The sequence below is a fragment of the Falco rusticolus genome, chromosome 9 (assembly GCF_015220075.1).
Source record: "Falco rusticolus isolate bFalRus1 chromosome 9, bFalRus1.pri, whole genome shotgun sequence".
In the NCBI taxonomy this organism is placed as follows: domain Eukaryota; kingdom Metazoa; phylum Chordata; class Aves; order Falconiformes; family Falconidae; genus Falco; species Falco rusticolus.
In genome coordinates this window covers 14,272,473-14,297,283 of record NC_051195.1, presented here as the reverse complement: position 1 = coordinate 14,297,283, position 24,811 = coordinate 14,272,473, and the positions used below count along the sequence as shown (strand labels likewise).

Sequence of the window (24,811 nt, the reverse complement as noted above, 5' to 3'; positions counted from 1 at the left end):
TCTTCAAAGGACTTTGGGGACCACTTACTCAGCATGTTCTAGTTTCCATGAGGAAATATGACAAAAGAAGTTGTCTTCAAACCCGAAGCAGCAAAGACCTACAATAGGCTGTTTATCACCTCAGCGCAGCATTCAAGATGCTCAAATTGGAAAGCAACAAAACTGGCAGGGTAAAGTCAACCACCTGGGATGCTGTATCACTGAATTTTAATACTAGCATTGTATTGCCAACAAAAAGGTATTACATTATACCATTTCTCTGTATTTCATAAAGCATAGCTCTGATCTGCAGTTGTGGTTATTTGATGCAAGTATAACATATGGCAGAATAGCAGCAAAGCATCTATAAAAGCCCAACAAGCCCAGAGACATTCCCTGGTCTGACAGAAACCAGTACTTACACTAGGCAGTCAGCAAGATTCCAGCCTAAGAAGTAGGACTAACTGACACGTTTGTGTCCCAGTAATCCCTGATTGCCCAGCAAACATCATATGCTTAATTGTTGGTTAAATCCAACACCAGCAGTCTTACAGATGCTCTGATTCATACCAAAAACTAGTCTCTGGGAACAGAGAAGTATAAGATGCCACTGCCACCCACCCCTTATGATCTTTTGCCACTGGTGCTCAGGTGGAGCACAGAGAAATGCAAAATTATTCCAGTGGTATTCACTGCTATGTAACTTTGCTTTCACCTGTAAATTGACAAGTCAACTCTAAAGCCCTTGATTCCCGTCAATGCCAACTACCGATTTGATTCTAACCTTGTGATTTAACACCACTTCTACATTACTCAAGAACCGCTGGATTTGCTGATCTCTGTACGGATCTGGAAATGAATTAGTGATGATGACCCCAAACCTGTGTCCTTAGCTTTAGGCTAAATCCATATTGATTTCAATTGGAGTACAATTGTTCCACAATTACAGGGCTAAGCTTTGCTAATCAGTAGAAAATGAATTCCTGTTTCATTTACATCACAAATCCACCGAAACACCAATAAAACTCCCAGAAACCTGGGGGTGCCATCTTCCTCACCAAAGAAACAAACTATTCTTTTAAAAATATTGCTTTTTCAGCCAAATCTTCTAATGAGATAATTTTGACTTAGAGAAAATCAGTAGACAATAAAAAAACAAATAAACTTTTGCAGCAGAAAGGGACCACGCAACAGCTGATCAGATAACCCCTGCAGCTGTGTTAAGTCCTTCTTGCCATCAGCCGTACCTGACAGACATTGTATGTCAGACAATGCACCAAGCTGACAATAACGGAGGCTTTTTCATAAACTCTGCAGCTAGGTAAATTAAAGATTTGTGCTACAGTGGCCAAAGGATTACACAAGTTTAATTCATAATTTTATGTATTTCTCTTTCTTGAAGTAAAATTGTGGACTGGGGGCAAGTGTGAGAAGCGTTCTCATTTTTTTCCCTGTAGGGAGTAAAGGCTCAACTTCTGTGGGTGGGTTCCTTTTGCACAGACGTTTGCCTGCACACTGCTGTGTCTTCCTCAGCTGTCTGCCAATAAAAGTTTGCTGCAAAGTTCTGTTTATCCAGAAAATTCAGGAACCACCAGGCATGATGATATCTATGTCTAAGGAAGCTAACTCCCAGAAGTCTGTTACAAAATGCTTCTTTGGGTACCCAGTAATATTTCTTTTCTCAAAAATGCTGCTAGCTTTGATTTAGACTCCTAGGTTGGCATTCTAGTTATCTGGGATTGATATTCTTGCTAAGCTTCTAGTACAAAATAAGAAAAAAGTAGAGAACTCAGGTTAGAACTGAGCAAACAATAGAAAAATATTCTTAAGTAACACTGGAGGAATGCTCATGACTCGTTAGCATTTTTCAGAGCTTTTGCCAAATACCTTCTTCTGATCATTTCAAGTGAAAATATTTCATTTGTATTGTTTGATTGCCTTCCAACCCGCTTTACTACAGGAACAAATATAACGTGACTGGGATAACTAGCCAAGCCAGAGGGAAAGGTAGAGCTTTGGTATTTGCAACATGCAATCATTAACTGTTTGTAGAGGAAAAAATCCATTTGTGAATGAAGTGTGCTCTTCATTTGGAGCATCTGTGCACAAAAGGTCATAAAATGCAAAGGACAAATGAATCCTGGTTATATATTAGCTTAACTCTTCTTAAGATGTAAACATAAAGAGCCTCAGATGGGCTGCTCTTAACATCTCCTGGTCCAGACCAGAGGGGTTATCCAGGATGACATCGTTTGGAATGTTTCCCTCCGCTGGCCTAACAGGGTTGCCTTCTCCTGCTGTGCACAGTCCAGCCCTGGGACAGCATTCCTCAGCAAATGGTGGATATGTAGTTGCTTATGTTTCATAATATAAACGTGTTTCACTCCGCTGAAGTTTTCATTATCAAGAAGAACATAATCCCTGCACACAGGCATCATATTTTATCTACAACAGAACACTCTACAAAGTGTAGAGAAGTAAATGCTTGGGGTTTTTTTAAGAGGCAGGGGTGGGGCTATCATTCACCTACTTCTAACTCTTCCTTCAGCATTAAGGACAACTTTCTGGCCTTATTAAGATCAGAGAAAACTTTTTAGAGGCTTCCAAGAGCCCAGAAGTTCACATCATTCCCTCTTTTTGTTGTTAAAATAAAATGTTTGTAAAGGTTAAGGAAAACAACCCTGTCTCTGAGGAATAATAGAAATACATTTTTAAAGGTTCTTCCTTTTTTCGTTGCCTTATTAGATGAAGAGCAGCTGAATAACTAAATGTCAAGCTTTGTATGAAAAGATCTTAATGCTGAATGAATGATTTTTTCAATTTATTTTTTTTTAAAAAAAAAAACAACCCTAAGATAAAAACTAGAAACTCTGGAGAAGATTCGTTTGCCGTTACATACTAGAAGACTGCCTTGAATCCCAAGATTTCCAGAACTGAAGGTTTTGGGATATCTTTATTTGACAAACCAAGTTTTCAGAATTTGTAAATTCTGTAAACCTCATCTTTCTTTTCCTTTATTGTCCTCTTGGAAAATTCAGTAACAAACCATATGTTAGGGAAAAGTAACAAAATTAATGGAAAAAGTGTTAAATGGTAATAAAGCCAGAAAAAAAGTTTTAAAAGTTATGACGTTTTGCTCCCCCGTCAGCTCAGTATTCTCCTTTTAGTTCTATGATTCTCATTAAATATGAACCATCTGTTTAAATACTTAAGCACTTAGTTAGGTTGCAGGGGTTTTCTTTCATTTGCTGAGGCTTTGTCACCTTAATTGTGAAACGGTAAAGTAGCATTGCAAAAGACTTTCAAGCTTTCTGATGCTGTAACTGTTCTCTATTTTTCCATTTCTCTATGACAAAATAAATGAAATAAAATTAATAAATTACTACAAATTAATATATTAAGACTTGGGGCTAGGAAGTGGCAAGGCACCAGAGCTGGCAGCTGGACAGAAAAACCAGGAGCTGTAGTGGAGGCTAGTGTGCCAGTTTTCCAGCACAGTCTTCCCTTCTCCAAAGGCCAGCCCCCCAGGGGAAGCCTTACTGCTTCTCTTCACAAAGGTTTCTGGCTTCAGCTCCACTTAGCTCCAGTGAAGTCTCTTCAAGAGCTGAATGAATGAACTCCAAACTTCATACTCCAGTGTCCATGACAGACACGTTACCAAAGGTTTCTTCTCTTTGTTTTTTGTACTTAATACGCAAAACTGTTAATAGAAATATGTCACATTTCAGAGGTTTCAAGCCAATTCAACTTCACTTTTCATATGTAGCTACCTTGGGTAAACATACACACATGTGTTGCCAGAAGAGGATGAAATAATTTTGATTTGCTACCTTCATAATTCTATTTTCAATATGAATAGATCAGTTGAAGAAATTATTCAGTGAAGGGAATTAAAAATATCATGTGTAAGGAAAATGGATTACAAACACAGGCTTATCCTCCTCGAGGTTAAGGAGAACAGCTAACCAAACAATGCTTCTGGTCAGGAAACTGTCTTACTCATAAATACCAATTTAAATGTCATTCTGGGAAGGCAAATGAAGGGCATGTTTGTGATACATCCCAAGCACCCGATCATGAGCGACAGGTTCAATGGCCTACGACTGACAGCATGAGCTCACCGTGGTGACCGTTGGCATGGATTTGAAGGATGCTCACCATAATTATCTGGGAACGACTAACCCTGCATGGCTGCACCTGCAAGAAACTATGATTCCCTTTCAGGACTAACCAAGTTTGGCTTTATCATGCAGAGAGAAATTATGGAAAGATATAAATGCAGACAGGATGATTTACAGAGTAATCGGTATTTTTTTTCTAGCTTATTTTCTGTGAATTTTGACAGTGGGCTCTCATAAAAGGGTGTAGGCAGTCAGATTGAAAGAATATGAAACTACTTGTGAGGTTTGGAATCAGCTAATATTATCAAATTTGAGAGCCATTGCACTGAATGTTGGAAAGGAGCTACTGGCTGATGTTTTCAAGAAATTGCCTATATCACTCTAAACACAATTATTTCAAAGGTAATACTGTTCAGCTGCCAGGCTTGCAATGGTTGGGATTTTCCAAAGGGGAGATATTTGAGAAAAATATTTTTAGTAAAGACACTAATGCGGCCACCTGTTCTTACTTGTGATTTCTCTGATCTTATCACAAAGTTCAAGAGAGGCCACTTGAAGAGATAAAAATGTTACAAGCTGATGAAGCAGTTTCAGTAAGGCCAAAAAGGGAGACAAATGCCCCAACAGAAAGGCCAAATATTTCCAGAAATTTGATGCTAAAACTATGCCAAAACTGTGATAAGTTGCATCTGTGTCCCACTCATACAAATAAAACCACTCTAGATTAGAGGAGAAGAAAAAGACTGATGGTTCTGACCCTAAATATCAAGCACTAAAAATTCAGAAATGTAGCCAATACGGGCAGGCAGGCACATAGACCGAGGGACTATCATGAATGCGTCAATACCTCCGGGTCAGATGGTGATAACTGTGCCAAATATTAAAAGCCTGCTAATGCAGTTCTTAATAAGCCTCAGGACATATGCAGAAAATACGTTTTTTAAAGTAATATAGTTTTAATCATCAACCATGGTGCATTTCTGTTTTGTTTCTTTGTTTCTGTCTTGTGTGACAATATGAAGAATTATCTTTTGGTGAGAGAATGAAACCAAGACATAAATGTTAATATTACATTTTCACACTACGAAAAACTATTTAAAAAATAAGACAATTCTGTGATTAGTACTAGGATTCAAACTCTGAGTCAAGTCCCAGCCTCAGAGAGACATTTCCTTTTCTGGCCTTGACCAGGTTACATGCCAGTCCCTCTACCATCTATATAAACCACCTCTTAACTCACACACATATATTAAAAAATACAAGTATCAGTGGTCACGAGACACAGATGATGGAAGGCACACTTGTACCCAGCTAGACAGAAAGGAAGCCTCTGAGGCACTTCCATGCTCAGACAGACATACTGCACAACTGAAACACCGAACAAAAAAATATGAAAATGAAAGTGTCATTTCCACACTCAGGTACCCATAGGCTGTTCTTTTCATAGCTCGGCATCAAAACCCACAGCTCCACTCAGCCACCACTTTCTGTCCGTGGGGTTTCAGACATCATGGGCTCAAAACACTTAGCTGGTTAAGGAAAAACGAAGAAGCAGCATATGTATATTTGTTTAAGATTATTTTGAAATTCTATATTCACCAAGGGTCATTATCATTACTTTCAGCTACAGCTACTGCATATGTAAAGCTGTAATATTAATTTATTCCAGGGGGCTTTGACAGAGTGGCAAAACCAGACATAATTGCCTTGTTCAAGAATAAAAAGCAGTGATGCTATATGTAATAGATGTGCTGCACAACAACGACAACATAATATGATGTTATATTAATACAAATAACTCCTTTTTAATACGACTTAATTTTGCCACGCTCATCATTCCGGAGATACTGTAGTCGACAATGCAGTGAAATGCAGACAGACATGTAAACAGATGCAGCAATGATATATGTTTGCCATCACTAATTTAACACAGGCAACTGACCTAGTCAAATAGCACTTAATGTTACATAAAATTTGCTGAGTGGTTTCTGAGTGTACTCCACTAGATGCTGGTTTGACCATAACACTATCTTATTAGAAATAAGTACAGGTGCACCTCAAGAGTCTACTTGAAAAACATTTATAAATAGGCCCAACTCTGCAATCAAGTTTCTGCTCTTATAAGTGGAACCTGTACTATGTATTTTAAATTAGCAATTAACTAAGCCATCATCCATAAAACAGCTGTTAGAAGAATGCATTGAGACTAACATCAGCTAAGGTCCACTAGACTGTTACCAGATTGAAAGAATAAAAGAAATGAAAGAGTTTTGCAAGATATATTAATTTCATTCAATGTGTAATCACCTTCAAAGAAACAAAACTGCATTAAAAAAATATGTATGAGGCCACCTTATTCACTAGGAGATGCTCTCCTTCACCAGAGAGCAGAAATTCCTTTATGCAGAGACAGTAATATTCTTTTCCCTCCTAAGTAAACCTGGAAAAAAGTGAGAAATAACAGAATGCTGCAAAGATGACGTTAATGTGATAGAAAATTGTTTCAAATACATTGCCAAAGTTTATTCCCACCTACCCATAGCCAGAAAATATCTATGATCGATCAAAGTAAGAAACTATTACCAAAAAAACCTAGAGACCAATCAAGTCACAAGCGTCTTGCTACAGCATTGTTACAAGTAGCAAGGAGCTTCATGGAGCAGTTCACATCTTCCCACACTCACATTGCCCACCCAACCCAGGTTAGATTTCTCTAACTTGAAATCACATCTAGCCAGGCATCTAATTCTGTAATGACTGTAACTGTCCCATGGTTTGTGCCTGTGTGCCTTGCCCAGAAATACACCAGACAGTAAGCTCCCCACCAGACCATTGAAGCTGATGATGCACACCAATTTAAACATCTGTCTGTATTTTTTATCTTCAACTGCATCCCATGCTATGGCGCTGTGTGAATAAATATGCAGGACACAGCACCACTGGGACAGGCATTGCACCTTAGGTGACAGCAGGTAGCCCCACAGCCTCTTGCTGTGATCTGCTCCCACGTTCATCATAACCCATTAACTAAGTTCAATCACAGAAAAAACACTGGCTAGTCCTTACAACCAACAGCAGACTCACACCCACAAAGTTAAGAGGCTGTGATAGCATCTTCATTTGTTACTCAATACAAGAGGGGACATCCAGCCTCATGCTGAGGTATTCAAACTTTAAAGTCCTTACCAACTTTGGTTCACAAGCATTAGAAGCTGGTAACTCAACTACAAAGAAAATGAATGACTGGTTCCCATTATACAGATGTTTCCACAGTTTTCATGAGGTTAAAAATAAACAGGACAGTAAGAGAATGCAAAGAAAAATTTTTCAACACAAGCAGCAAAATGCAGTACTGAATGAATGCCGGTTGATGAGCATGCCAATGTCTCTGCAAAGGAACTCTTAGGAGAAAGAACTTGCAATGGATAAACCTTTACAGTGCACACACTTCGTATAGTTACTTCATAGTTACAGGCATTTCCAACAACACGAAGGTTAGGTTCAAGGGGAGTTCCAGAGAGAGGTAAAGATGAGAAGAAAACTAGCAAGGATTCATCTCTGCAGGCATTTTGAACAACAAACCAGTTATCTGTATGTTCATTATAAATTCTCACCATGCTCCTGAGGCCGAACCTCACATCATTGGCCATCTCCAGGTAGAAAGGGAAAAAGATGATGTGGGGAGAAAAAAAAAAGGATCAAGATAGTGAGGCTAATAATATAATTAATATTTCACTCTTTTTTGCACAAAACATACTTATTACTTCTTATACTTCTGGTTTGAAATAGCAAATTTTAACCACTGTAACCAAAGAGGATGGCCCTGAAGAGGATGCTGTTTTCAGAATCCAACTGCATCTAAAATGACCCCGTGAAGTGACAGATTATCCTTTTAAGAAGTAAAGATCAAATTCATGAAGATTCTGTTCCAAAACTCACTAAAAATTAATGGATTCTTTACATTGATTTACACAGCTTTTAAATCCTAAATTATTATCTAGTCCATAAGGGATGTAATTTTTCACTCTACTGAGCCCAAAGGAAAGCAATGCTACCCTTTGTCTGATTTACTCTACTGGAGCATCAGGCATAACAGATTGCTCTATCATCATCGTTTTTCACCATTCCAGCCTAGTCAAATCCAAATCTCAGAAGTTCCCATTTTTTCCTATTATGCCAGGAGTACAAGAGTGATTTGGCACAGGAGACACAAGGAGTTGTTTCTACAACCTGATGCCCAGCGACAGTTGCCTCGCAAAGCCTCTCGTCTCCACTCCAGCTATGCAAAAGCCTTCAAAAACTCTTACTCCTGACTATTATCCACAGATGTTTTAATTAAGAACTGACTTTTGAAAAGGCTTCTGCACCCCCATTCACGGCTGTATTTTGGAAGCTGCCCAAGCTCCTATTTCAACATGAGAAAAGACATGGCCAGTCAAATCATTAAAATAGCTTAGCATAATAAAAACCTGGCCACCAGTTTCCCAGCAGAGAACTCTCGGATACCAAATACTTCTGAAGAAATAGTACTTGTTATGTTGAGTAAGTCTGAGTAGGTCTTTTCTATACATGGGCTTATAAATATGATTATCAACTTATGGAAAATCACAACCAAATCATCAAGATTTTTTTAAAAAAGTAAATGTATGTTTTCCACAATATTAGTATCTGTGATTCCTTAATATTTTGCTAATATTGAGCGCAGGTTATTTCAGGTATTATAAATTGATTAAAATTCAATGGATAAATAGATTTATAAATTTCTTGTTAATATTATTGTATGGTGAGTTCAGTCTTCAACAAATTACTTCAGTGCACATGTAGCTTCCAGTTTATGCTGCGTATTTGTTGGTTTCAAAGCAAAGTAGGTTTGATCCTACACCATTAAATGAATAGAAGCGTTCTGGTGATCTGGGTGAGATCAGGATCAAACTCTTACTAAACTTTACATACATGTTTAAATACTTAGTTGGATCAAGGCCTAAGGCATTTTACAAACCACAAAAACGTAAAAAAAAAATTGAGAAAAAAGTAACATTTTATGGTTTTTATTTTGAACTTTTACTGCTTTTGTTATTACTGAACATTCAACACCACCCACCACCCCCACCACCCCCTCAAAAATTCAACTTTAAAATACCACTGTAGGCTGAGATAAAATATACAAACATTAGCTCTGTAAACACTGTGTGAAGAATCTAAAAGAATCTGACACATTAAGGCTCCAACTCAGTAAAACACATAAGCTCAGGCCAAGCACATGAGTAGCCACAGAAGTCCTCTGGGATAGGTGATATAATGCAACTTAAGCAAGTACTTAAAATCAGTACGAAACTGCAACTTTGAACAGGTTGGTTCTTTCTGACTTCCCTGCATGGCAACACTCCTTTTTTATGCTTATTTCTGTTCAATTCCTCCCTGCCCCCCACAAGGTTCATGCCAAGTAAATCCAGATTATATCCCTAAGAATCCCATTAGCAGGGTTTTCTTATATGACTGAGAGAAAAATTAAACCAAACAGAAAAATCCCTTCCTTGCAGCTAGGGAAATATGCTGGAACCAAACTTGAATGCTTCCATACTGCTTTGGGTAGCAGAAGCCTGGGCCTGGTGTCATCAGTCATGGGGATGACATGTCACTTTTAGATTCATTACAGACTTGACCTAAATCTATGGTGATCTATAGCAAAAATTGACTGATTTAATTGGATTCTGATGAGCAAGCTCTCTGTGACCAGGTATCACAGAATATCTGCTTCACTGCTAGGGAGCTCTAACGAAAAAATCTTGTTTCTTCACTCATATAAACAGCCAACACTGAGTTTCTTAAGATGCCTTTCCAGCTATTATCAGTTTCTGTACAAGGCAATTTATACATTATATCCTGTTTTGTTGGGGGTTTTTTTGGTTGTTTTTTTTTCTTCCCTTTAACTGATTCTTCCAGCTTACACTTCATCATCAAACAACATGAAATTGTGCATTCTGGGATGACTGATTCTTAACACTGCTCTGCTGCTTTTAAAATGCTAGTTAAATGAAGTTCCCCAGCTTATTATATTCAAACTGAATTTCTATACGGTATTAAAATGCATTATTTTGCCAGTGTTTGCATGATTTATTTTCCCCAAAAAACTTTATTTATTCTTAGAAAAGTAGATACAATACAGTGGTACAAACAAATGATCATTTATATGCAACTGAGCAAAAAATGTACAAAGATTTCAGATATGTCATAAAAATACAGAAAAATAATTTAAAATAAAAACAAGATAAAATATAGAGGACATGCAATGAAGGGAAAATAAAATATCAGTTTGATGATCTCATGTTTCCTTTCACTCTCAAAAGGAACCATCCCCGGGGAAATCAAATTGTCAGATAAAAAGATAACACCACAAAGGAGACAAGGTAAATGAAGTGACAAAGACAAGGGAAGTGAAAATAATGTTGAAAGCGTAAGACTCTTTAATAATCAAAAACAACGCTGCTGACGCCATGCTGAAGGTACGGAAGCCTTGGTTGCCATGGAATAATATCTGGTTGGAGAATACAGTGCAAACCACAATTCTTAGCAGTGACAAATTTTGATCCATTGGACTGTATCTGTGATTTCATACTTCCACTTCTAAGGTACACGGGGTTTCACTGTCTTCTAATAACAGAAGAGAGTCCTAGTGGGTAACTTTCATGACTGCTAAAGCTGGAAATACAGGGTTTGAGGTAGGCTGGAATTTGCATATCATCGAACATGGAAACATGGGAACTTAAGGCAGATCATACAAAGCTGCCCTGGCCAGAGATACAGATTTTCTTTCTTTCATCCTGTATACTGCCAAAATATTTCTGATATTTTTTAGAGTAATGTCACTACCTCCTACTATCCTATAGAGCTAGAAAGTATTGCAGAGTCTAGACTTTTTGAGATTAAATAACATTTACAACATTGTTAAGCTGGGAGTAGCAGGGAACAGGAATGATAAAAGGCTGCTACTAGAACACAAGTCTGTTCGTGCTCTGGACGGTACCTGAATTGCTGCCTTCTTTTAATTATTTTTTTAAAAAAGTGCAAACAGAAAAGTGAAAAGAGTCTGTTGAATAAAATGATTTTGCAGAAGTATGAGACAGTTAAGAAATTAAAAACTAAGCTGTGAAGACTGTGATTGTTAATGAATTATAAATTTGACAGAAGCTATGAGGCAATGACTAGTCACAACTCAGGAGATGGAAAATAATGCCATTCCTTAACCAGTAAAACCCCAAAATCTTCGAGCACTACAAAACTGCCAACACGCTGGGTACAGATTCTGAAACACATTGCTAGGAGTGGCACAACTGGTTTGGAGAAAATACAGTTCTGATTTATAAAGAATCAATCCAACAATTTCTTGAGAACATTCTAACATTATCTTTCAAGAGCTGTATTATATACTGTAACAGTGGGCGAATCAGTATCGCCTTTCATGGAAGATGCACCAAGTATCAGTTCCCAGCAAAAAAAAATCATCCTGTATAAGTGACTAATTTTCTTTGATATAGAGTTGGCCATTAATTTGGTTTGAGTGAATGCATCTCCATGAATAATATGATATTTTATCTTTGTGCCTAAGTTTTCAGTTTTGGAGTATAGTGTGTGGATGAACTAGGACGGCTTTTTTAATAGTTCTGAAGAGATCTCAGAAGTAATAATCTTCAAGAGGAATAGTACATCACAGTAAGACATAGATGATAAAGCACAGAGGATGCTGGGGTGTCCATTGCAGTAAGCAGTGACACTGGATCATAATGACAATGAAGATTTGAAAACTGTCTTTCAGTGTGTCAAATGGAATAAAAGACACCAACAACCTGATAATGTGGCAAAGCCCTTGGCAGTTAAATGATTCACATTATATTATAGCTTACTGATATAATGAAATAAATGCATAAGACACATATCAAAAGATATAGAAATTGGGAGATAATTACTAAAAGCTCAACACTTCTATGGTACTAGGTTTCAATAACTATCTGATTGCTCAGTTAGTCAAAAGGGACATAGAGTGACTGAACAGAGATTCCAGAATAAATAGTAATTTTCACTTTTTTATAAATCCCCACATTACTAAAGCTTATCAAATCAAAAGATTAGGTATCAGTATTGCAGGCTGAGTAGCACCTGTGTAAATTTAAGATTTTAGCACACAGAGATAGATATATGAGCTAGCTAAATTTCACAGTGGGTATAGAATAGCTGCCTATTAACAATTAGGAGAGGATAATTATAAATTCTGGAAAATCTAATTTAAAAAACATGACCAAATGTAAATTTTGCTGAATTAGAAATTAATAAGGGAATTTAAACTTTACCAGAGATCTGTCCAACTTTAGGAGATTACAGACTTGAACTCTAGTAGAAGAACGTGGCACAGTGTTGCAGCTATACGTTTTTTCCTGATGCTGAAGCTAATCTTTCTTTTGTTAATCTGATCTGATATGGATTAAATGAAGAATTAAAAGGGAGACATTAAGATTATTACCACAGTACTCATTAGAAACATTTTTACAAATCTGCTTCAAATAAAACAAAAATACCTTGTAACAATATCCTGAAAATCCACCCAGCCTTCCCGAATCTAGCAAGAAATTTCACTATACCTTGCATGATAGAATGGTGAACCAATGACAGCTGTGTTTTGGAAAAGTAAAGGAAGTCCATCCTTCCTGGAGGTTTATATTAATGAATTGACTTAATAGGTAGGAACAACACATTTTTTTAATTGAGTGGGGCAGATTTTCTTCATATGCGAATAATGTAAAAAATATTCCAGTTGGAAGTAGTCTCCATCTGACATCACTCTCCCCATAAAGAAGAGTTACTACAAACGTAGATCAAATTAATGTCAAAGTCCCAACTTATGGTGTCAGGCTTCAAAATACAGGCTTTCTGTTCCTCCCAGTTACATAGTTAACACTACATTTTTCACACTTACTGTAATTAAGATTTGTGATTTATACCACACAGACATCTGAGTCCTTGAACACCTCAATGTATTGGCTCAGGCTAAGGTCCACAAAAGGCATACAAAGTGGACGAGGAAAAGATAATGAATTGGCAAATATCAACACGTCAGTGTCAGCTGAAAACATTTCTCCAGTGCTAATGAGGGCTGTGCACATTCTTCCAGCTAGACTTCACAGATCCTCAACATACAAAATGAGCCTCTAAAAAATTCCTTGCTCTGTCTCCAGCAAGCTGCCCAACCCTGTCATAAATCTGCCAGAGCAGTTGTGCATTCATCTTCCCAACATCTCTCCGGTTTTTGTGTTGCCAGCTGTCGGCATGATGCAGCCTACCAAGTGGGTCAAGCCAAAGACAGAATGTTATGCAAGGGCTCCACAAGTTATGTTAACTCCTTATTCAAGGCTGAATCCGCTGTCATTTTCTACAACGGATTGATAAAGCTCCTGACGGGGTAAGGGTCACAGAAGCCGAACAGTGCCTCCTTGCCCTTCAACTCATGAGGTGACTTCTGCATGAGGAGACACCAGTCTAGTCCTTCCGTGACCCTCCACAAGCTCTGCACTTGATAGAAGAAAATGGTTGGGAGACGATCCAGCTTCCACAATTTTTAGGTGATATCACAACACTCACGTTGTGCCAAAGCCTTCCCAAAAGCAAAAGAAAATCGGCAGCATGACTTAAGTTTGCAGCTGTTCTTGAACTAACAATTTGGCTGGAGTATCAGATGCAGCCAGGAGGCAGATTTTAACGTTCTGTACATGCTATGCACGCTGCGGCTCTGTTATTATGACCATTGCTGTAGAGATGCTGTGACAGAAATGGGATCTCCTGAATAACACCTCCTGGAGATCAAATCCTCTTTTTGCTTTTGGTCCCCCAGCAACACTCAGCCACTGCTCCTGACTCAAGCACAGCAGTCCCCAGGACTTAACACTCCCCTCATCTCTGGATCATATCTTTCCCAAAGTTTCAAAACTTGGTTCTCCTAAATATGTTGAAAATCTTCAACCAACCTACACCACCTTTTCTGGAACGTGGTTTCCTATCTGAATTACAGTAGCCATCAGCAATCCTCCTTCAATCCCTCCTCACTAGTAGTACATAGATAAAATTTATATCTCTGCCCACTGATCTACCGAGAAACATCTGCTATGCTCCTTTGCTGATATAACTGAGCTGATGTTGCAGTCACTGTGACTGGATCCCTCCTCCCAGCCCCATGGTGCCATCCCAGCCCAGCCCCAGGCAGGTGGCCATCAGCTGTGAGCGGCCATCAGCCACAGGCGGCCAGTCATGCACCCACTGCGGCCTCACAGGGGTCCCACCTGCCCAGGCCAGCTGGAGCTGGGTGAGGGGCTGAGGGGCCGAGGGGCCAGGAGCCCTGGCCGGGCCAGGCTGAGCTCAGGTGACAGGCACCGTGTCACAGGGCCCAGCCTGCAGTGGGTCTGGGTGGAATAAAGTTTCGAGTGTAACGGCAAGGTGGGGCTGTGCCATGCTTAAGCAGAGGATCGCAGAAGACCGTGCCCACCTGTGGTGCGGGGCAGCAGTGTCCCCTTCCCTCCAGCTGCTCTGACCTGACCCAAAGGTGCTTCTAGCCACCTGCCTTTCGTTGCACCCCGCTGTCCTCTTGAGGGACCCCTCATTACGTTCCCTCCCGCCTGCCTCGCATACCTGCCTTACGCTTTCCTCCTGGCTGGCTCAGCCTGTGAGCCCTCATCCCTGTGCCCTCTCCTCAGGAACACGCACTTCCCCGTTCAACCTCAACAACCTGCTTGTGCCAGGGCTCCCACTGACTCTGCTCCCTCTCGGCAGCACCCACATCACCGACCTTTCCCGAGCCTGTTTATGTGTGCTGTGAGCAGGTTTAACTTGCCACCCTTAACCCAGAGTGGCTACGCTCCACGGGCAGGCCCAGTCCCACACACTGGTGGTCTTCCCAAGTACAGCTTTACTGTATGGATAACCTTAGTATATTTTTTTTAAATGGAAGCTTAAAAGTATTCTATTGTTTGTCACAGAAACTGCAAGAGGGCGTACAGAGCAACCCTAATCTGGAACGCAGTGGAGGGAAAGGGCAGGAGGAGGAGACGGATGGGAAGGGGAGGAAAGTTGGGATGGGGTAGGCAGGGATTTGCGATAACTCTTCTTACATCATAAAAAGCAAAACAAAGGGGATGGGGAAAAAGAAAATACTTAAACTCAGGAAAGCAGATCCTTTTCCAGAGATGGAAACTGAGTATTTTAAACTCCTTGCAATAAAAGAGTGAATTATTTCACCTTACCTATATGAAACTGCCATTGGGGCATACTCATCTCACTCTACAAAGATGCACCAAGGTGAGTCCCTGAGCGTAGAGAGGGGAACACACTGCATAGTATAGCAAGAGGAATGCTTGTGCACAGGCAGCTTGAGGACATGGCACACAAGGTCCCTGTCCCTTGCCCTGCCAGGCTTCCACCACAGGCAGCGAGCGCTCTGCTGCTGGGGAGAGGCCTTCGCTGTGCTCACGTGGAGTGGGGCCTTTGGGGTTACAGCAGGAGTGACTTCTACAAGGCAGCGGGGCAAAATTCTACAGTATTTAACCAAAGAGCAATGAAAGACGCACTTCTCTTCATATGAAACCTACTTTATAAGCAAGAGTACCTACTCACGCTCTCCCTGTGCCTGCTTTTGGAGTACTGCATTGTGCAAACTGGAGCCATGCTTCCTTTTACCAACATTTCCCTTTCACTGCTGCATGTAGTGGAGCCACAGGCAAGTGACTTTACAGCTTTGTCCCACAAACATGGTACAGATGTTTATCACCAAGCACTTGATGGATGAATTCAAATGGGAGAAGCAGGAACTCAGAAGAATGGAATCTTACTGATAAATATTTCACAGCATTACAGACTGCAACATATATCTCCAGGTCCCATTTGCCAGAATTGCTTACAGGTGATAGGTATGTCAATTAGCGTAGTACTCCTGGCAACTTGAGAAACATAGATTGGAATTGATGGGCTATGCACCGTTTTCCAGCTGTAGTGTAGCTCACTGCTATTATTTGCTTGTAACAAACATCTGCTCCAAGATGAAAGCACCTACAAATGCCTCAGCGTCTCCAAAATTACAAGAGGTTAGTCTGTTAAACATTTAATCTACGTAAACAAATACAGGCTTCATGCAAGACAGGTCTGAGTGTGTGCTGATTATTCTATCATAGCATTGCTAACTACTGCTGCTGTGCATGAAAACTTCAAACCGAAGGAATTCTCAGATGTATTTTCCTAGGTAAAATATGTTATATGAAGGTTGGTTTACTCAGAGTCTCCTACTTTTAGAAATAAAACTGATTTCAAAAGAAAGGAAGCATTTCAACAGTGTCATGGCAATATGGCTTATTCAATTAATAACTAGCTGGTTTATTTTTAATTGCTCATGTACCTCTTCAAACTCAGCCTAGGTCAGCCATGAAGGAAAACAGCTACCAGCTGGCTGGCAGCTGCACAGCCTGTGCAGGATAGATATGGCTCTCACAGCCAACGCAGGGGGTCTCAGATCACAGAAGACATTACCACTGGCGGCACAAATGGGTGCCCATGACTGGTCTCCCAGTCACTCACAGCAGAGAGGCCAAGGGGGTGTTTCTGAACTACTCTCTTACCCCTAAAGGTGGTCTCACCAGCTCAGGACTGAGGCACATTGGTGGGGCAATGTGGGGAAGTTTGCACTGCTGCTGCCCATGCTGTACCTGCTCTATAAATAGAGGACTTTAGTCTCCAGGGTTGTCAGTTTGGCACCTTCCGTGTGCACAAAAGACACGTTTTGTTGGGGTTTTTTATTTGTTTAGAAACAACCACCCAAAAAGTTATATGCAAAGCTTAGTATGGCAAATCAAAATATATCAAATTTATTGTATGAGAGCACCTAAAATCCCACAACTTCCACTTCCTTGCTCTTTCTTTTGTGTTTTCTACTTTTAATTGTGATAAGAATAAAAGTTATGGACCTCTTTCGGTGTTTCTTGATGACAACGGTTGCTGTTCCACCACAACTCCAATGCTGCCACCAAGCATGCAAGAAGAAGGCCTATTGCTAAAATGCAGAAAACGCCTGCAAAACTGTGAAGCTTGAGTGCCTTCCCATCTGTCTGTGCATTGGTATGGCTATTCAGGTCACAACGTCCCATCCGTGGCCACCATTTCTGTTTAAGAACATCCAAATCTCCACTTTCTTGCAACTCTAGGATCCTGCAGAAATTTCAGAAGACAAGTATTATTTTCAATGATACTCTTTCAGTTTTTTCATCTTTTCTGTATGTCACATAACTCTTAAATCTACTGCCCCACCATTCAAAACTCCATTCCACCACCACCATCACCACCGTGCAGCATTCTCACTCTGAAACTCTGTTACAGCAAGATTTCTTTCTACTTACAGCAGCAGGTAAACTCCACTGGGTAACTTTAGAAAAAGAAGAGACTGTAAAAAAATTCCACTGCAATGCAAGAAGCACTTCCAAGGGAAATCACCATATTCCAGTTAGTCATGGCTGGTCTGGCTACATTCAGCTGCAACAGCTGGTCCCACTAGCGAAACGCTCAACCCACTCCACTGCTGCTCTCACAATAATTTCAAAATCATGTGAGACTAAACATGCTACTGTTTGTGTGCCACAACACAAATCTGTTTAAGCAGCAACCAACTCATTTACTTCAGCAAACGTAGCTTATTCAAAAAGATTTTACTTCAATGCTGTTACTTCATGCCTGAATTACTGTGTTAACAGTTGCTAATTAATCATTGTTTTGTCTCTTGTGAAGTGTCCTTTCTGTCCATGAATGATTCATTTTGGATTTGGTTTGATAAGTGTTCTAGCTGTTTACTAACAATCTTTTCTCTGGAGGCAGCTTTGTTTCTGGTTACACAGCTGGAGTTTTACTCCTTTTTATAAAGAAGGAGCAAGACAAGGAAATCTTACTTCAACCCCCTTCCTGGAGCAGAGCACCCGCTCACCTTCTGCTGAGGCCACACATGCCTGCACAACTGCATGTCTTCATTTCAGTGTACACATTCATGTGAAAAAAGATATTCCTAGCTGACATCTCAGAGATCACTAAATGGCATAGTTTTATAGTCTCAGTCTTGGCAATCCCATGCAATACGTAGCAATTCTTGTTTTCCTGTACCGCTCTAAGCCTTCGACCTGTCTCTCCACCCTAAAGGATAAACCAGGGCATTATTACACGCTTACTGTAGGGAGCAACGTGTTGCTTCATAGCCTGCAAAACGTAGCGTGAATCAAAGAGCTCTCTTCAATCTCTCCCCTAGCTCATACAGAGCTCTGAACATCAGTCCTTTTTCTGCCAGAGGCACTGCTGCCTGGAGTTACGAGGCCACACACCACCTCCAGTCCCCTCCTCCCTAAGCAGATGTATGAAGAGCAGAAGTAGCAGCTTTGCTGAATCCTGAACTCGTAACCTTTCTGCTGTCACTTACTCACTGTCCTTTATTCAATAATTGCCAAAATTGATGTGAACCACAAATGGTTGCTGGTTGTAGACAGGAATCCTATAAAACAAGCTTTGTTTCAATTTACCTCTGGGAGAAAAGATCTCTGTAGGGACTTCCATGCTGGAGTGCTATCCCGTATCCTTTGCTGCTGATGCTGTTTCCAATGACTGTCACAGAGCATTCATCATCTGTCAGCGCAGCATATTCCACCACTGTCACATCCCACAGGAAAGCATAGTTTCCTTTCTTTGCCTGTAAATACAGCATGAACACAAATATAAACTAAACCACATTTCTAGATAGGACAAAAGCCAAGCCAAGCAAACCCTGAGCTTGTAATTATTCCATGGTGGTATTTCATTAGGTCACCATTTATCTGTAGACCTCCACCTTAGCACATTTCTAACACTCTTCCCTCCTAACTACCTCATCTACTTCTAACCTTGCTAAAATGTCTTCCATTTTTAATAGGAATACATAGGATAACATAGCCAACTGTAAGTGTAGGCAAAGCTTACCTAACAGGTTATTAATTATAAATGAAAGCTGTTGCCTCAGCTGATGAAATTTGATGTATGTTTTGTAAGAGACATGGGATGTGACCAGTTATATACATTCCTGTAACTAGATGGGTACAGTATGAGCACTAAGTGGTGCTTCCTAGTCATCATAGTCACCAAAATGATAACATTGCAGCTTTTTTCATATAAATATGTAAAAACACAAAGCCCCTTCTCAGAGCTATAACCTTTTGTCCTGTAACAAAAGGCATGCTCTGAGCTTAAAGAACTCCCTCATTTTTTCACAGGTAAGAAAAGTCACCAGCATCTCCTATTATCTCAGTTTTGGGACAAATATTGCTTTATTTTAGTGCACACCCACGCAGATGTCCTTAAATGTCAGCCTTAATTTGGATTCAAACCAATGCCTGCATGCAGAGCATATGATGAATGTAAATCACCTTACTTAACATAAGATGTAAGAAACATCTCTGGATAGGGATTCAATAAAGAAAAAAGTAATCATTTTGTTTGGTTAAAGTAATCATTGGTTTCCTAATATATTTAAGTAGTATGTTTTTAAGTCTCTAGTGAGCACAGAGAGCACAACGGAACAGATGGGCTGGAATATCTGATGCAAATAAATGAGTAGTCACAAATGTAGACCTCCAAGACTTTTTTTTTTTTTAATTTTTTTTTAAAACTTTGGGTGATTTCAGGGTTTTTTTAGGTCAGAACAAAGCAAGGCAAGGAGCTGAAGTCCTGCACATGTTTCTTTATGCATAACCAAGCTCCCCTAGCAAATGGCTCCAGCTCTGGCATGGAGTTAGCTCATCCTTCCACATAGTTTCCCTTTTTGTGTAAGCTTGGTTTTGAATTCACCTGTAAGCCTCCCTTAGTTATTTTATCATATTGGATTCTTCACTTGAGCAATTTAGCTAATTTTACTTCACCGTGCTTTGATATAAACTGCAGCTTTCTGAAGTCCCTGACAGTTGTTTAAATATGACAATAAATCAAATGGGTGAGTTATCCTCTAGTGGGTAGAATCCAGGGAAACAAAAATTAAAAGTATGTTGTCTGGATTTTCTGTAAGCCATTTGCCACAATCTACACGGTTTCTCCCCCCCACTCCCACCCCCTTCCCTTTATCTGCAATAAAGGCAATCAAAGATCCCCAGATTTGTTTCTGGATTAAAACAGAGTAAAATGTTATATCTTTCCTCTTTGGAAAGATTTAAAAGAACCTACTACTGAGCATTCTGAAAATTACTTGTTTGTTATGCACATGCCATTATCGTGTGTTTGTCCCCACCTTCTCTTTTGCCACCTCTCTGGTCAGTTCAGTAACAGTAATTAATGCACATAGCCTCAGATAGTTATTGCAATACTACTACAAAACATCATTAAAATCTGAAGTACAGTATGGACCTTACAGAATTTATTCAAATAGGACCCACAGACTCTACTGTTAAAATCATACATTGATTAAACTGACACGACTCATTAAACTAGCATATTGATAAAGTATCTCTCACTTCAATGTCACTGTATGAAACCAGACCAGAGCAGACTTCCACATCGACATTGTAATATACATAAAATATACCTGGCTGTGCTACCTAAACTGGTAATGGTGGCATAAAGTGGGAGCAACACGCAAACCACTTTTTACCTGTACGCAACAGCCAGGAAAGGCTTCATAACTATCAACACAGGATGCATAAAAAAATTAAGGATGGCAAGGGAGTGATCTCAAGCATCTAGCTTAAATTCAGCCAGCAACCTACGTTCTGGAAGCCTAAATGTGCTTTCCAAAGGTATCTTCTGAATGATCACAAGCCATAACTACTGGGTTGTTAGCAGCAAATCTCTGCATCTTGTCCTCTGCTGTTCCTGTGATGGGCTTTAATGATTCACATTTTGTGCCTTCACATCTGCAATGGTGCTGATAGGCTTTCTGCCTGCTTAGGGACAACAGGCAATGGGCACCCCCCCACTGGTGCTCCTGGCAGGGAAGGACCATCCAAAGCCCTATTTTTTGCACAACCCAGGCAGGTTGTGTTCTATGGTAAATACTACCTAGGCTTTTGGTACCTCTGGTACCAAAACAGAAAACTGTTCAGGTTCAAGTGCATTAAAATAGAAACTCATGGAACCAAAGACAACAGCACTTGTTAGTATTTATTCAAAATCCGGATATTAGAGAACAAAAACTTGCCTGATAGAAGTACAGAAAGAGAAGACCCATAAAAGATTTGGCCTAAATCACTGTGATAAAATGTGTCTTGCGTTTTTCTGGTGTGGGTTTTTTGGGGGGCTTGGTTTTTCGTTTGGATTTTTTGTTTGTTTTGTTTTGTGTTTTTTTTTTTTTAATGTTTGTTTTAAAGAGCTATAGCCTCTGGTTGTTTTAGAATTGCTCTGTAAATCACCTTTTCAAATTTACAAATTAGAAAAGAAGAACAGTGACAACATGTCATACATTCCACATCTTTTTCTTAGTAATAATTGAGGAACACAGTCTTCTTCAAACATCTGACTTAAATTATAAGACAATTCCTTGTGAAAAATCACATTATTGATTCTACTTTTCAAGCCTCAGTTTTCCTATGTTATTTTATAGAGAAGAGCTTTGTACATTGACTTAGATGTTGGACAGCAGATCTCTGAAAAAGTCTACTTCTCCTTGCATTTGCAATGCTGCATCCTAAGTTATATCCCACATCTATAAGTGGTTAATAAACAAATCTGCCAAGCCTATTCATATAAGTTTATATTTTTTATGGCATAAATGTGTCTATCCAGTGCCATTACATCTGTAGAGCATTATTTCTCGACAGCCCGATCATTTTAGCATAAACAGGAATCTGAGTTTTAAACTCTTAGCTACGCATACTTCTCAACTCCCAGAAATACTGGATGTGAGACTGTTTCCCCTGTCTGCTAAAACCGAATCATCAAAGATCCCTTTTTCCTAAGGGATAATTTCTCTCTTCCAATCTTCTTCCACTTGCATAGTTTTCTTGTCTGAAGCGTGGAGACCTCGTACTATTAGTGTGTTCATTGCATGGAAAGCTTCCTTATGACCAAGTATTTAGTTGCTCTTTAAAATTCAGCATCCTTCACATCCCTGTTGACATCTGTTGTGACAGTTAAACAGTATAATTGTTCAATTTAAAGAAAAACTGACAACTTTGAAAAATGTATGTACAAGACACAGAGCCACACACATACATGCGTTTGAGATATTTTACTTTTTATATACCTTTACTAGCCACATACAATCAAATTGACACTTATTTAAAACCAAAAATCAAATTAAAAAAAAAAATCAAAGTAGTTTACACTTTTAATTTTTGTCACATGAAAGAATGCGTGTGTGCACATGTGCATACCCCTCAGCTTCAGGCCAGAGCAGTACTTGGAGGCAGGAAGACTAAGAATTACAGGAAACACCTGGCACTGACCCATGGGATGTATGTGCTGGAAACTCATCAAAACTCCCTAGCTGCACATGACACATGTACCTACCCATGCAACCAAGTCCCTGATCAACAGTCCAAGCAAAGATCCGGTATCCTCAGGCCTCTTGCAATTCACAGCCCAGCTATCTAAGGCCGCACTGTATTGTTTGAGAGCCCATAAAAATGTCAGTGATCAGACATCATTGCAAAAATAACATATAGAAAGAGATGGTAAAAGGGGAATGTGGCAAATTCCAGCTGGAGAATAGGTAAGATAACTTGAATGACTAAATGAACACAGAGTTAGACTTTTAATAGGCTCTCATATTTTGCTCCTTTGCTATGGCCTTATTGTGACTCTCAGCGTGAAGACATATTGCAGAACAAAACAAAATGCTCAGTTTAACTTTCAAAAACTCTTTAACATAATTTCAGCACTAAAACAGCACAAATATATTCACCCAGGTAGGACTACCATGGTGATGTACACCAAAGACACCAGATTTGTCTTTAGTTGAAGAGGTTTTAAGAAAACAGCCTTAAGGGAAAGAATGAAAAAAACAAACAAAACAAAAAACCCAAAACACCCAAAGCAAACTTATATTAAAAATATTTCTTCTTCATATCATGCAAAATTTAAAGACCAAGGAAGATTGCTTCCTAGATGTAAGAAGGACCACAAAGAGAATAGTAATACTTCTAAAAAGCAGTAAGCAACCTCATAATGTCACTCTTCAATGTGGAGGGAGATGGAAGAATATTGTTCAAAGGAACCTGGCTTACTCATGGCAAAACAATGTTTTTTTCAAATAAATCATGGTAAGAAATAATAAAAACTTGAAAAAAGATGGATTTCAGATTAATCACTGATATGTCTGTGATTTATCTGAAACTTATGAACGCTACCATACTACAGAAAAATGCTAGAATAATGCAACATTCATGATTAATTTACTGCCAGAACAGAGTGTCACTGTGGCTGATCCCATTATATGGCTGATACTACAGAAATATCAAAAGTGACCTTTACATTGGCATTAATAGTTCAAAACCATGCTTGGATAACATTTATTATCAATAAAAAAGTGCTTTAAGAGAAGCAACACAGCTCTAATGAAAAGAAAACATGTAATTTAATCCTGTTGAAATGATTTAAAAATTAATGTAATTAAGGAGCCAGTAAAGGATGAATCATATTCAGGTTTAAGGAAGCATTTGCTTTTACTCCAAAGGCTGATGGGTTGAGAAATGGAGAAATTTTTGAGGACCCATGAAAACATATGGATGAGGAACCGCAATTCACAGTATAAAATTCATTGTGGAAAATAAATTCTTGGAAAAAAAATAATTAAAAAAACCACTATTCATCAAAAATTTAAAATACTTTTACTCTCAAACTAAAAATGAATGGAGGTGACTGTTCAACAAGAAACATTATCATTTAATGTTTAGTCTTCATTAAGGGAAAGAAACTTTTTGATGGAAGCAAAAAAAGGGAAGAAATAAAATCTTACTGTGCCATTGCTTAAATCAATGATACATTCACATTTTGTACTGTATTTGGTTTTGATCACTTTTCATCAAAAGTGATACACAGGAAGAAAAGAAAGGATCTAGAGAAATTTTTGCACCAGATTGATTGAACAGGGGAACAAACGGTCTCCACCAAAGTAACACTTTTAAATAATACAATAGGAGTTTAATTATCCTATATATATATATAAAATATATGTATGGGATTACATAAGAATCCTACTACTTCATTTTTCAAAGCAAAAATGGCTGCCCACAATGAAAAAAAAAGCCACAGGTTATTACGTATGTTTTGGTAATAAATAGGTACCCTGAAGAACTGATTGCCACTGGCAAATCAAAACAGTTTGCTGAGATTTACAAGTGGCTTAGTGTGATTCCAGTACCAATGTCCACCTGGGAAAAGACGGCAGGAGCTACCCACCACACGCTTCTTGGGGATCCTGGCTGTACCTTGAACCAGAAATAAACTTTCCATACGACATTAGTTAATCCACATCTGTTTGTACCAGAAACCTGAGTGGCAAAATAGCATTTTGTATGGACTGGTGATTTGTCTGTTAACCTCCTCTTTTGCTACACAGAGACATTTATAATAGGAGGATGTTTTTCCATCTGCAATGACCATTCTCAACCTGCCTTGGGGAGTACAACAAAAGCAACTTGTCCCCCTGGCTGTGAAATGTCCTTCTGGTGCATACATAACTTTGCAGTGCA

At 39.2% G+C, this 24,811-nt stretch overlaps 1 protein-coding gene across 1 annotated transcript in view; it reads right to left on the bottom strand.

Annotated features, from left to right (window-relative positions):
* Positions 1–24,811, bottom strand: part of GRID1 (glutamate ionotropic receptor delta type subunit 1) — a 544,725-nt gene that overhangs the window by 1,927 nt on the left and 517,987 nt on the right. Inside the window, exons 14-15 of the mRNA XM_037400885.1 lie at positions 18,683–18,849; positions 17,093–17,333 (exon numbers count right to left, since the gene is read on the bottom strand). Coding sequence (XP_037256782.1) covers positions 17,093–17,333; positions 18,683–18,849 — 408 coding nt within the window. The remainder of the gene's footprint in view (positions 1–17,092; positions 17,334–18,682; positions 18,850–24,811) is intronic.